The 15,253-nt window shown below is 38.4% G+C and overlaps 1 protein-coding gene across 2 annotated transcripts in view; it reads right to left on the bottom strand.

The window, feature by feature from the left end:
* PDGFD (platelet derived growth factor D) overlaps positions 1-14,318 on the bottom strand; it is a gene marked incomplete at both ends in the record, with an annotated part of 235,561 nt that extends 221,243 nt beyond the window's left edge. For both annotated transcript variants that reach the window (XM_079707658.1, XM_079707659.1), the window contains one exon: positions 14,195-14,318. In XM_079707658.1, coding sequence (XP_079563784.1) covers positions 14,195-14,318 — 124 coding nt within the window. The remainder of the gene's footprint in view (positions 1-14,194) is intronic.
* Positions 14,319-15,253: the final 935 nt, after the last annotated feature.

The following is a 15,253-nucleotide window of genomic DNA, read 5'->3' as shown; positions in this document are numbered from 1 at the left end:
TATAATATAAACTGAGTAGCCCGGTTGACTGCAGGTTTATGAGATGACTGCAAAAAAAATTTTTTTAAAGAGTATACATGAAAATAACCAGAAACGTCAACTCTAACGATGTTGATATAAGAAAACAAAATATAAACCACATAAAACTTGCCCATGCTGGGTTATTAATTCACCTAAAAAGTGACACAGTCAATTTAAACACGTTGCCACAAAGGGAGATATAGTTTTCATAAGTTCAATATTTTTTTATGTTGGAAAAACACCAGTGATAACTTGTGTTTGTCTACATAAATAATCTTAAGATACCGTGTTGTTCAAATCAGTAATGCCTAGCATCATGTGGTTACTGAGTATTTGCAATGTGACTAGTCTGAAATAGGATGTGTTATATGTATATATAAAATACATATCATATTTTGAAGGCTCAATATGATAAAAATAATATAAAAAGAAATCAGTATTTTAAAAACATTTATTAAACATTGAAACAATAATATTTGGATATAGATTGGATTAAATAAAATATATTATTAAAATTAACTTCATGCTTTTCTTTTTACTTTTTAATATGGTTACTAAAGTTTTTAAAATAACATTGGTTTGCATTATATTTCTGTTGGACAATGATGGCCTACAGTGGCAAGAATTGGGTTCAATTTGAGCTAAGGGAACTGGGCTCAGAGATTCAACTGGAATTCTCTGACTCTGTCCTAAACTCCAAATTTCTAATAATCCTAATATTTGCAAATATGTCATCTAGAAATATCTATGTTCCATCACGTAACATATAATATCATCATTGCACTTACACGTATCATATTACATCAGCATACTCACCATACCAATAAGTACTCTGTGGATGGTAGCTATTATCACTTGATTATCATATAGTTAATTAACAAAATAATTATTATCACATCACTTTCAACACTTTGCCCCAGAACTTAGTATAGAAACTGACACGTAATAGTCTCACGACAAACTCTGTGGCATAAACAAATGAATAAACTATGAGCCAACAAATGCATAAACGACATATTTAGGTTAAGGGAAAATTTTAAGAATCAATGAAGATATGATGAAATAGGATCACTGTCCTTTTCATCATGTCAGGACATAATCTTATCTGAAAAATAGGTAAGATTTGGAACCAGAATTTCCTAAATATTCTGATATGGAATTAGGGCAGAAGTAAGCTTGTCTTACTAGAGAAGTCTCAAAGGCAGAGATCAAAATGCACCATTAAAATGTCGATACAGCTTTATTGGCCAATGAAATTTTACAGTTAGAAAACTGCTCAACAAATAGGCAGTTCAACCATTCGTCTTTCACATCAAAGACCCTTTATTAGTTTCCTGTGAGTGCTGTAACAAATTGTCACAAGTTTACTGGCTTAAAACAACACACACTTATTCTCTTAGAAGCCTGGAGGCCACAAGTGTGAAATCAGTTCAAAGAGCCAAAATCAAGGTGTTGGCAGGGTCTTGCTCCTTCCGGATGCTCGAGTGGAGAATCTGTTCCTTGTATCTTCCTTGCAACTGGTGGCTGCTAGCATTCCTTGGCTTGTGGTCGTAGCAGCACTCAAATCTCCGTTTCTGTGGTCACATTGCCCTCTCTTCTGCCTGTGTCAAATCTCCCTAGGTCTCTCTCCCATAAGGGCATTTGTGATTGCATCAGGGCCCATTGAGATAATTCAGGATAATCTCACCTTTTCAAGATCCTAAGCTAAATCACATCTGCAGAGTCTTTGCCATAGAACATAGAAGTTAGGTACCAGAATTAGGACGTGAGGGTCATTATTCAGCCTCATACAGACCCCAATACATAGTTTTCCAATCTGCCCTAAAGCATTCACTAAAAGTGGTCATTTTTGTATACCACTTTGAAATTTTTATTAAAGCTGGGTGAACACAACCAAATTTTTTTAATGTGGAATTATGTGGCTATTGCACACCCATAACTGATTACTGCTCTGCATCTAGGTAGAGAGCTGCAGGTTTCATGTTCCTACACTTTTATGTGCTCACCACTCTGTCCTGTGTCTCCTTAGGATCTCAGAAACTGCAACGTTCAGAGAAGATGACTTCTCACTTCTGATATCATAATTATGCTTTTGTCCCCCAAAGTAACTTATTTTTGATAAACCCATTCACCTGACAAGTAATGAGGAGCCTCCAGAGACTTACTGCAAGTCTAGAGTGGCCAACTAGCTGGACATGCACTCAAAGGAAATTTGTCAACCAGTGGCTGTGCACATGCTACTGTTGTTCAGAAAATGATTTTCAACTAATCAATGTTTCTAAGTTGGACTTTCAGGAATTTTATACATGCAAACTAGATGAGTAAAGGGTACAAAGCAGTAAAATAGTCATGTATTTTCAACATATTTTAATTATACTTAAAATTTACTGTGGTCATATGGACTATAATAGTTATATATTAATGACAGATTACCATGATTTGTAGTTTATTCTTTTCAATGTATTTGGAAAATATAAAATTTCCCTAGTTGAACTGATATGCCCAACCAAGAGAAGGAGTTAAAAAAAAAAAAAAAATAGTATGCACAAAGCTGTCTTTTTTCTGCTGCCATCCAGTGGTCAAATAATCATAGTGCATATCACATGTTAAAAAGTCTTCCTGGGTAGGTAAGTGAGCCCCTATATTTGTTTTTATGGTTCAGAAACATTTAGCCTAAAATCTAAAACCAAGAACGTATGACTCCCAGTTCTACAATTAAAAGTTACTTTTCTGCTCAAATCTTAATTGATATAATAATAGTAATAGTAATAACCAATAAAGGATTTGTCTTTCAATCCTCAAGTAGTACTGTGCTCAACAACAGCTTAATCAATATCATTTTTTTCTGAACTAAATATTAGGAGAGATGATTTACGGTTACAATTTGCTCAACAGGACAGAGTATTTTTAAAAAACAACAACAACAAAGTAACATGATGGTGGCACACAGATGGCCCTGTCTTGCCCTTTGTTTATTCCCATGAATACTTTATCTCATCAACTGAAGTATAAGCTTTAACAGAGTAGAGAGTGTGCCCTAGGTTTAACTGTTTCTGCCTCAGTGCTTCATCCAGAGATTTGCATGTAGTCAGTACTCAATAAATACTTTTTGAACAAATGAGTAGTGTTTATGTTTATTGCAGTTGGGTCTGGTGAAAAGCAGTAAACTAAATAATTGAATGAAAACAATATAAAGCCACAGAGGTTCTTCCTGGGGTATTTAAATAATCTCCGCATATGCTGTACTTAAACTAAATTCCAAATAGCTCTCACACCATCTCTCTCTCTCTCTCTCTTTTTAATTAGCAACTATCTAAAAATCTTTTAATTCCATGTTTAGCAACTTCATCTATGGACTTTTTGTTTTCATAGGAAATGTATACTTTTTTTTTATTCCATTCAATAGCAACTCTCTTATTTAATCCTCAGTAAAATAGTGTGAACATGTTCTCTCTCTGTAGATAAATCTTTAAACAGAATGGAGATGCATTACTCTTTCCTTAGCTTTCCATAGTCAATCATCCTGACTGAACCTTAAGACTTGTTTCATGATCCTTATTTATTTCTTCTTCTTTCTTTTGAACTTTATTAAGTAGTGGGAACTTCACATAAAAGTACTCAAATACTAATTCTGGAAAGGAAAGTATACCAAAAAGGAGTTGATTCTAGTCAGAGTATGTGTGAGGTTTTTTTTTTTTTGGGGGGGGGGGGTGTTGCATGGGGGAGAAACAGTTGAAAATTCTCCACATTTCATTGATATTAATCCAAAATTAACCCCAAAGTGTCATGCTTATGCCTAAGGGAGCAGTCTAAAAGTATATGTGATCTTGAAATTTTCAACAAAGTCATTCGGAAAGGACCAATTCTTTACACCAACCACTGTCTATAATGGCTATGAAAGCACTTTGTCATGTTATAAGAACTCTAGGAATATCAGCTATTAGTATTATACACCCACAATCATGAATACCACTTTATTTTTCTTTTTTTTACTTTTTTTACTTTTTAAATTTTAATGCAATTTTTGAAGGTTACTTTCCATTTACAGTTATTACAAAATATTGGCTATATTCCCCATCTTGTGCAATACATCCTTCAGCCTATCTTATACCCAATAGTTTGTACCTCCCACTCCCCCACCCTTATATTGCCTCTCCCTCTTTCCCTGGTAGTCATTAGTTTGTTCTCTATATATGTGAATCTTCTTCTTTTTTGTTATATTCACTAGTTTGTTGTATTTTTTAGATTCCACATATAAGTGGTATCATACAGTATTTATCTTTCTGTGTCTGACTTAATTTCACTTAGCATAATGCCCTCCCAGTCCATCCATGTTGCTGCAAATGGCAAAATTTTGTTCTTTCTTATGGCTGAGTAGTATTCCACTGTACACATACACCATATCTTCTTTATCCATTTATGTGTTGATAGACACTTAGGTTGTTGCCATATCTTTGCAATTGTAAATAATGCTGCTATGAACAATGGGGTGCATGTATCTTTTTGAATTAGTGTTGGTGTTTTTTTCAGATATAAACCCAGGAGTGGAATTGCTGAGTCATATGGTAGTTCTATTTTTAGTTTTTTGAGCATCCTCCATACTGTTTTCCTACAGTGGCTGCACCAATTTACATTCCCACCAACAGTGTATGAGGGTTCCCTTTTCTCCACATACTTTTTTTTTTAACATCCTTATTGGTGTATAATTGCTTTACAATGGTGTGTTAGTTTCTGCTTTATAATGAAGTGAATCAGCTATACGTACACATATATCCTCATCCCTCTTGCATCTCCCTCCCACCCTCCTTATCCCATCCCTCTAGGTGGTCACAAAGCACCGAGCTGACCTTCCTGTGCTATGTGGCTGCTTCCCACTAGCTATCTATTTTACATTTGGTAGTGTATATGTGTCCATGCCACTCTCTCACTTTGACCACTTACTTTAAGAACATGATAGTACATAGTTGATTACTTCATGTTCACTGTGCCTGCATTTCATGCAAATGAGTGCTTCTCTATTACCTCCCTCCTCTAGATTTCATCCACATGGATATTGTACAAGCTCCTAAAGCTTAAAGTAGCCACAAATTAATTTTCTACCTTCATGACCTTCCCTCATCTGTTCTTCCTCTTCTAATCCTTATCCTGTTCAATAATACAAACAGCCATCCAGACAATTAACAGAAAACTTACAGTCACCCTAGATTCAGAGTTTAAACATCCTTGCTCCCATTCATTTACAATCTGATAGGGCTCATGTGGCCCAAATATCAGTCATAAACAGAAGACAATGATTGGTTGATTTACTGACTCTTCAAACCTTATTGAGGAGAAGTCCTACATGCCAAGCAATGAAACAGACAATGAGGTACACAGCTTCATTAAACATAACAAGTATGCTCACATCAGCAGATGGCAGATTTGTAAATAAATAAGTACCATGGAAACATTGGGGAAACAAAGGAGTAGCCAATTCTACCTAAGGAGGATTGGGAGTCAGAAAAGGCTACATAGGGTTGTGCAATTCCTGTCTAAAATGTGATACCTGGTCAGCACATTCACTCAATAGTTCATTCAAAAACAATTATGATTGTGTCTGGAAGAAAAACAACAAAAGGATTAATACTGCCAAGGAATTCACCATTGGATGAATAACCCAATATTTAAAAAAACTGATAATTTCACTCTGAGGCCTACTGAATCAGAGCATTTCCTCTAAGTGCCAATGGGATCACCCACTGCAGACCTCAAGAAGTGAAATAAAAAGACATATCAAAAGCTCAATAAACAGCAGAAGCAGTAAAAATAGATTTACACATCATTCACATATAAGTAGCAATTGACACTTTGGAAAAAACTAAGATCCTCTTGAGACTAACAGTGAGGAAAAGTGAGAAGATAAGGCTAAGGCCAGAGCCTTAAGGGCAGACAGGAAGATGAAGACTCCACCAAGGAGACAAAAAAATAAGTAAAAGATCACTCAATGATATAAGGGAAAATTTCTATGTGGTTATTCAATGTCATATTTCTAGAGTATAAGTATTCTGTTTTTTAAATATTATAGGTTTATATAATGTATATGTACATATCTACCTCCAAAATGCTTCAATTGTTGAGCTTGATAGCTTATAATATGACATTATGTTTTAACTTTAAACGTTGTTTCTTTTTATATTAACAAGATCCCAATTATATTCTCAGATTTTCCCCACTACTTTCACTATTCATACTGCTTACAGGGACAGAACAAAACATAAGATACACTTTTTAAGCCTTTTCTAACCTTGTTTCTCCAAAGAACCTAGACTAAGTACTGTGTTAATTCTGGCTTCATTTCTATCACCATTTCAAACTTACATTTAGGAATAGTTAAGGCAAAGAGGGGTAGTGTCAAACCAAAGGAAGAGATCATTTCAAGAATGATTACAAAGGAGGCTACAGATCACAGTGACCTCACCCAGAGTGGTAGGGATGACTTCAAACTGCAATGGGTAAGGGAAACAAGAAGTAGAGACAGTAAGGCATGGTGAGACCGAAGAAGTTTATATGGTGCTAAAATGAAGAAAAACATTAAAACAACTTATATATGTTGTGGGAGAATGCAAAGACACAAACATATGTGTGGGCTAACAGGATGGAGACAATAAGACGGGAAGTTTAAATACAGGAGAGTAGTAAACTCTGTGGGTTTAGGGCATGGGTTTGAAGGAGTCAGAAAGAGGCGGAATCCTGCACAGGAGAGAGACCAAGAGCACAACACCCTCATGCACGACTAAACAGAGTCTAATTTATAAGAGCACTGCTGCCTCCCTGATCCCGATATAGTATTAACACTAATACCAGTTTTACACTGTTGTTGTTGTTTAGCAACTACATCATTTGTTGAAGCATAAGCTGTGTTCAACTAAACCAGTTAGAAGATAAAGATATAGACATATCTCTATCTATCTATCTATCTATCTATCATTCTTTCTATCTAGCATAGCATAAACTGAAATTAATTCAAGTTATTCCATTCTGTAATTATGAAGTTGTTTTTATTTTCTAACCAAAGAGGTAGATTTTGCATTTATCCCTGCTGAATTTCATTTTGATAGGTTCAGCCCATCATTTCAACCTAAGAGTATGTAGATTCTCTAATTCAGCAGTCAGCAAACTACAGCTTGCAGGCCCACTGCCTGTTTTTGTAAATAAAGTTTTATTGGAACACAGCCACACACATTCATTTATGGAATTCCTATGGCTGCTCTCATGCTATAATGGCAGAGTTGAATAGTTGCAACAGAGATCTCATGACTTTAGGAAAGCCTAAAATATTTACTATCTGGCCCTTTATAGAAAAAATCAGCCAAACTCTATCTAATTCAACCTGTTAACTATTTTTTCCAGATAAAATATGCAAGTAAATGTGTTTTCTGTGTCTTCATTCAAGTTATTCAGAATCCTGAACCCAATAGGGTCTAATCCAAAATGCAGATAAAAATTCCTGTTCACCTCCCTCTTGGTTAACACAAACCTATTAGTTATCACTAAAAGAATGATAATAACAGTCCATTATTATCCAGACTATAATTGTTCTTTTCCACAAGGCTGTCATAGTAAGCACTGTCAATTTTCTGGTTGAAATCCATATATACATAAGCTAATACCATTTCCAGTTTATGATCCTGGTAAACCTATTAAACATACAATCTAAACTTTCCTTTATGACTCAAGAACATCCTCTAAAATCATCAGTTTTACTGGGCTGTAATATAGTACTTCTGCAGTGACATACAGAAAGAGGTTATAGTCCATTTGGGCTGCTATAACAAAATTCTACAGAATGAGTGGCTTAAAACTACAGATATGTATTTCTTATAGTCTGAGAGGCTGGGAAGTCCAGCAGATTCCATGTTTTTCTGCTGTCTCCTCATGTGGTGGAAGAGATGAGGATATCTCTGGGGTCTCTTTTATGCGGGCGCTAATCTCATTCATGAGGGCCCTGCTCTCATGATTCTAATCAACTTCCAAGGGCTCCACTTCCTAAGATCATCACACTGGGGGTTGGGATTTTGACATACAAATTTGGGGGGCACACAAATAAATATTCAGCCCATTGCAAGCTGGAACTATTCTCACCTGATTCAATAAGAAGCCTAAGCCAGCTGTGCTTGCTCAGGTCTTATGAATGCTTTTCAAAGCCTGAAAAAATTAAGAGGAAGCAGGAAAACAACTAGCTGTCACTTCTCAATGCTAATAGTGTGAATATATCGAACCCATCCTGTTCTCTATTCTAACACCATGCTCTTGCTGTGCTGTGGACAGAGAAACCACATATGCAAGTGAGATAGAGCTACATGGAAAGTAAAGGAAAAGGGTATATAAGTGTCTACCACAGGAATTTTATGACTTCATTTATACACGTTGTGACACTGATTTGGCCTTTAAGCGGATCTGTTGCACATATATTAGTTCATTAGATTGCGTTTTACATAGTTGAAGCTGCTGAATGTGAAATTCTGTAAAAGTAGGTTCTTGCTATATAGCTTATTAAATGTTTCAGCAAAATGCAGAGCTTAGCAGCAGCTTCTCACATCGGATCTGAAATGACCTGTTCAAAACTAACACAGCATATTCAACCCATTCTCAGAGCCCACACTCAAGAACTGTCACTGAGCTCCCTCAGTCCAAAGAAGGCATGCTAGATTTCAAATTTCAAAAATCAAGAGTCCTAACATACAAGGTTTCAAATCATGTTTGGCTCATATTTATAGACAAAGCACCGCACCCAAAACTCTCCATTTTTATAAACACTCTACAAAATGTGCTCAAGTAAAAAACCCCAAACCTGGGACAAGATCACTCTTCATAATGAAGGACAGCTCATGTGCTATGACCTCTCTGTCTGCACACGGCACAAATCACAAAAAACCACAGTGTTAATCTATAAAAATTAAAGCTAATAAATGAATGTCAGCATATCAGGATGAAGAGCAAAGATATATTACTATATTCATCATCAATGCTTGTAAGAAACAAGGCATGCTCTATTCTTATTCTGAAAAAAGAAAATTCTTGGAAGAAAATATTTCTTCCTGTCTGTGCACTTTTTTTTTTTTTTTTGCAGTACGCGGGCCTCACTGTTGTGGCCTCTGCCGTTGTGGAGCACAGGCTCTGGACGCTCAGGCTCAGCGGCCATGGCTCACGGGCCTAGCTGCTCCGCGGCATGTGGGACCTTCCTGGACCGGGGCACGAACCTGCGTCCCCTGAGTCGGCAGGCAGACTCTCAACCACTGCACCACCAGGGAAGCCCCTATCTGTGCACTTTTGCACTTTAGTGTCTCACAGGCTTATTCCTTTATTTAGGACTTACATTTGGTCCTAAAATACTATATGGGGAGTCAGAACATTTTTGCTGCAGCATTTGTCTTGTATTATTTCCTTTTGCTACTGTACATCATCCCCCTGTAGCTTTATGCTGAAACTGTCCTTCATGTAAAAGTTATATAAAAATGTCCCTTTTAAAATTGCATAAATTCTGAAATGTAAAAGTTTGAAATAACTTAAAATGTAGTCAAACACTAACCAGGTTACCTTTGTGATTTACATTACCCTAATGAGACCTCAGATCCAGTTAATAAAATCCAATATCTGGCATGCTGTGCTGCAGAGGGGCTTCCAGGGTGAGGGGACCTCAGTGATATCCAGGCACTGGGCACTTTAAATTTAGAAATTTTGAACTAGCCTCCTATTTTAATGCAGGAAGAATTTTATTAAAATGTTCAGCTAGTGCCTTTTTACAATAATCATATCATTTCAGCAAAGAAAGTTCAAGAGTAAGTTCCTGAAGGAAGATGATTTGCATCATGACTCAGCTCTCAAGGACAGAGACATAAATGTCTATATCCTCTAGACTCTCAGAATGATGGGATTCTCTGAGACCACATATGCTCAGGAGTGCCATGTAAGTGACTCTGGGGACATTGCTCCATTGTTTGACCCTATGGTACTAAAATAATAAAGGTTTGCTTTCATTTGCTGAAAGGGAAAAATCCTGTATTCAAAAATCACTGTCATTCAATGAACACACAATGGTTATTAGTATAACTCACAACCTTATGGCATCTTCCACTATACACTGTGGTGATATCTGGCTAAACTCACCTCTTTAAAAGAACCTCTATTGAGTAATAGAACCTATGGTGGCAAGTCAAAGCCATGTTGCATTTAAAATATGTAATCTCCATTACTCTCTGTAGCCTTAATACACTTAGAGTTGAACAGAAAAATATAAATACAGAAGAACCTCAGATTTAGACACTAATGTGATTCTTAGCTTTCAGACACTTTAAAACTAATTTGTTTGAATTACCCTCTGGGTTTTTTTTTTGCCTTTCCTTTAAGCTCTGACCTTTGCACCAAAGTCAGTGTGCTGTCATCAATGAGGACAATAGAAACATGTTAAGAAATAAGCTTGACCACTTAAAAAAGAATCTCAGACCACAATTACTAATATTGCAGGCCAATCACAAGATAATGATAATAGACAATAGACACTTCATGTCCTGGCATACTAAACAACCAAACAGAACTATATTCAGAATCATTTACCACCAACACCTGTACTTTCTGAATGCAAAAAAGGGTCAAGAAAATGAAGAGTGCATCTGTAATCTTAACCCCATAAGCAGGAAGCTCTATCTAGTTAGATTTAAAAATAAGTAAGCAATACTCTCAGTTAATTGCTACCTTCACACTTCTTGATTCACACTCTGAGAAACACCAGTTGTGGCCGGTTATTATAACAAAAGCACCAACTGCACAGGCACTAAAATAAAAATATGAAGATGCTATTGTTAAAGGAAGATTTTCTCTGTGCTAAGAGTTGGATCAAGAATGGGATTCAAAAGTAAATCAGTTTGAGAAAGAATAACAAATATGATATAAGGAAGCATAAATACTCAAGCACTGCAAACTGTTATATTTTAATTCTTCTTAGCTATAGAACCTATTAGTTTCCTCCTGGAGACAGGGACCAAATTCAACGACCCTCTTCCTTGGGTCACCTTTTGTCATTCTGCAAGTCCTGGCAAGGGCTCTACAGACATCCCTTTTAGAACAAGAACATAATGTGATGAAGAATTCTGAAAGGCCAGGAGACTGCAACAGAGCAGCCTCCTACACTGGGTAGAAGGAGACTATCATTTACCAACCTTCACACTTTATCTCCAATTCATTTCTTAACTACTTCAGTTACCTGGAGCTATTAGGTACTGGGAAACCAAAAAACAAGATTTTGTATCAGGCTGGATAGGATCCAACATACCTCATGCCAAGAACAGGGGATGCCTGTCATCATTCTTCCTTTCTTAACCCCAACATTAGGCAGCAGCTAACAGGGTCAGCAGAGACAAAACGATGGCCCTCAAGTGTAAAGACAGCTCCGTCATTAGATAATGACTAGGGGTTTTGAAACCCCTAGTAAGGGCCATATCTAATCTTTTGTTAGATTTCCTACAACTTGTAATCTGAGGGCCAGGTCTTCTAAGGACCCTAAATTAATGTTTGGAAATTTTTATCTTCTATCTTCCCCTTATTGTATTCTCTGCTTATGTCCTCCGCAAACTTATAACCTGTCTTAATCGGATCAAGAGTATTGCCCCCTTTATTGAGCCATTAAGGAACTTTGAGAGAGCAAGTTTAAAATGTCTGGAATCAGAACAAGGGTTTAATTTAATAAGTTATTACTTTCTCTCATCAGCTCAATTGTTGCCATTAAAATTTCCCAGTGGATATCTAAACTTTTTCAAAGACCCTTTATTCTTACTCTCTCACCAAAACTCTACAACAGTGTTTCTCAACCTTTTCTTCATATCATCACTTCCCTTGTTAAGAAGTCTTTTTAGAAATTCTTTTTTTTCTAATCACATCTGCTCCCTATGAATTGCTAATACTACAAATGTACTGTATATCTTTTTATATGTACTGACCCTTTGGAGGACCACAAACCATTGTAATTTCTAAGACTTTTTTTCACCTCCTAAGATCCAACTGTTTTCCTTTGGGGCAATATTACCTTTTTTTTGAGAATGTCTCTCTATAACAAGAATAAGCTGTCTTTTGAAAATTGCCCCAACTAAAAGTTCATTATGAGTGTTAATTATTTTTACTCTGTATACAGTTTTCTTTTAATCCAACTACCTTTCCCCCTTCCCTAGCCTTATTTATAAATGAGATTGACACTGAGCTAAGTACTGAGCAATCTGAACTAATCAAAGTGTGTGTGTGTGTATGTGTGCTGAAACTGCAAAACAGCTCTAGCTAAAATATGAAGAAATAAATCCAGGGTAGTTTTCAAATTTTAATAAAATAAAGTATTGGCACTTCTTGTATAGACTAGATAGATGTACAGAGTTTTAACAGCAAAAAGTAAAATGAGGTTATTCTTTTCCAAAAAACAGAGATATGAGCTGCGTGACTTGGTTTTAGTCAGAATCTTGGGTTAATGGGCAATGGTTACATATTTTTCATTTTCTGTCCTTGATTTCTTGTAACTCATACTTGGGAAGCTAAGGATTACAAAATTATGGCTATGAAGTCATGCAAATTATAAATGGCATTTTACTCTATGTAGCTGAAAGGGCACATTAAGTGCAAACATTAACAACTCTAAAAACTCAATGAATAGAAGATTGTCCCTGGTGGAAACATTAATGAGTGAAACAAAGCTATAAAAGTTTAGTCTTGAGCCTAAACCTTTTTTTTTTAATTAATAAGAAAATTTTGTGCTTACACTAAGATGAAGCATTATCAGAAATGCACTGTTAGCATATTTTACACAAAATACTGTGATAAGGTAATTCTATAAATACAGGGTGACCTTCTGCCTGGAGGTTACTCTGTGGCTTCCCTGTACCCCCTCTGCTTCAGATGACTTTAGCACACTGAAATACACAGCATACTTGCCATCAGAAAATATAATAAAGTTTTTGTTTGTTTGTTTCAAAGCACAGAAGCCTTTCAGTGATGTCCAAATTAAGGACATACCAAGAGAGAAACTGATAAGAAAATAAGAAGGCTAATATGAATTTACCAGAGGTGAAATGTTGCCAGCTCCAAGAGTGAAGCCATTAAGAATAGCTTGGTGATCTCCTTAGGAGATCTGTTAGAACTTTAAGCAAGCAGAAGGAAAGAAAGATATTTTTGATGAAGGGAAAAAAAAACAAACACAAAAACCTATGGGTCAGTTCAGGTAGATGGTGGAAACAGCTGCACATTATTGGCAACATCAGCTGTACTTGAGAATTCAGGAATAAATCAACTTCAGACCTTGGTGGAGGCCCAGAAAGTAAATAAATGCAATTAAAATCGCTGGGATCCAATGACCCAGGTGTCCTCCATAGTAAAGGAAAACAAACAAGCCTGCTTGGGACCTTGCTTAGGAGAGCTGTTTAAAGATCTTTGCTTCTTGCAAACAGTTGGAAAGAATTCTATGCAAGACAACTAATAGCAGAAGCCAGGTCCCCCTGGGATACAGATAAAACTCCAAAAGGCATTTTCTCCCAGACTCTGAGTTTCTGAGCCACGCTGAAGTCCACTGGAAAAATCACTCTGGGGATGAAAAGGGCAACATACTGCACACCACAGTATGCACACCACAGTCTCCTCAACATAAATAATACATAAATAAGTTGTCACTCTGTTCCAGCTGTCATTTCCTCTGAAATGAATCATTCCCTCTCCCCACACTTAAGAAAAATAAAAATAAATCACCCAGAGAAAGACACTCTTGACGTCCCTCCACCTATCACAAATGCCCCATCTATCCGGGTTTTCAGTCCAAAAGGTGAAGAGCCTGACCGTGGTGCGGCGCAGCCTGCAACTTTCTTCAACTCTGGGATCCTAGCATCAGTTGACTGTTGGGCACCAAAATGACTTCTCTAGGGTCAGGGAGATGAGCCACCTGACCTCTCCGATCCCCTCAGGCACGCGTCCCACACCCCTCTGTCCATATCGGAAGAAGCGGCTCTCTCGGGACTGGAGACAGGACCCGACCCCTCTCCCTCCCCCCACCCGCCCATACACACAACCAAGGTTCATATGAAAGACTGAAAAGGGGTGTGGGACAACAATGATGACAACAAAAAACGTGATTACTTAATTTAAAAAAAATAAAATCTGAGTCTCTTACCATCTCGCCTGAGGTTGGCGTTGCGCAAAGCTTTGATGGATGCGCTCTGCGGAGTTGCAGTAGTGTCCCGGTAGCTGCAAAAGTTTGAGCAGACTAGCGTGTAGACAAGGATGAGCCGGTGCATTGGGATCAGCGACCTAGGGACAGCGTCGCTCCAAGAAAAAGCCGGGACAGGCTCCCAGGACCACGCCGCGCTCTGGCCCCCACGCTCGCCCTGCGCTAGCCCGGGCCGCCCCGCCGTGCTAGTCGCCGAGCTCTCCCCAAACTTCCTGCATGCTGAACTTTCCGCGCGCGGGTGGCGGCCGCACTTCCTTGTGGTGCTGAGAGTTGATTAATGGTGACGGGACAAACAACAGGTTGACGTTTGTTCGCCCCCTCCGGTGGCCGGCAGCTGCAACACAGGCTGCAGGGGGCGGGTGGCGCGGCGTCCCGGGCGGGCGAGCAGAGAAGCTGCGTCCTCGGCCCCAGCTGCGGCGGCGGCCCCTGAGCTGCGCGCAGTCGGGCTCCCAGCCGCGGCGCGCGCACAAGGCTGCCCTGGTCCGGCCGAAGCCCGCTCTGCCACTGAGCGCGCCCAGTGTGACCGTGGGACGCAACTCTTCCCACCACTCTGGGCTTAACCCTAGACGTTAGACCAGAGGGACAGCGGGGAACAAGGAACTGGGTGGCCGGGAGGAAGGGAGAGGGTAGAATCCCCAAACTTCTCCAGAGGTGATGGGCTCCTCCACCCATAAGACATGGCTCCTGCTTGGGTGGTGGTGGGGTTTGGGGAGGAGGGCTGGAGTTGGAAGTCTGTCGTTTACAATCATCAAGATCAGATTCTCCTCAGTCAAGATTTTACTAAGTGAAAAAGTGGAAGAGCTCACTAGTAAATGAGCTTGTTTCTGAGCTTCCTTTGAGCTCCAGTAGGTGTGACCTTGGCCAAGTCAAGGTTAGTTTCTCAGGGAGAAACACAGCCTGTCCTTCCTATCTCACAGGGCCCTAGGTATGAGGGGCGCGTGTGACCAAGTGTACAGTAAATCCTCAAGGGTGTTGGTATATGTCCCACCCCCACCCCCTGAA

Source organism: Hyperoodon ampullatus (genome assembly GCF_949752795.1).
Source record: "Hyperoodon ampullatus genome assembly, chromosome: 7".
In the NCBI taxonomy this organism is placed as follows: domain Eukaryota; kingdom Metazoa; phylum Chordata; class Mammalia; order Artiodactyla; family Ziphiidae; genus Hyperoodon; species Hyperoodon ampullatus.
Note: the sequence above shows the minus strand (reverse complement) of the source record. Positions and strands in the feature narration are given on the sequence as shown.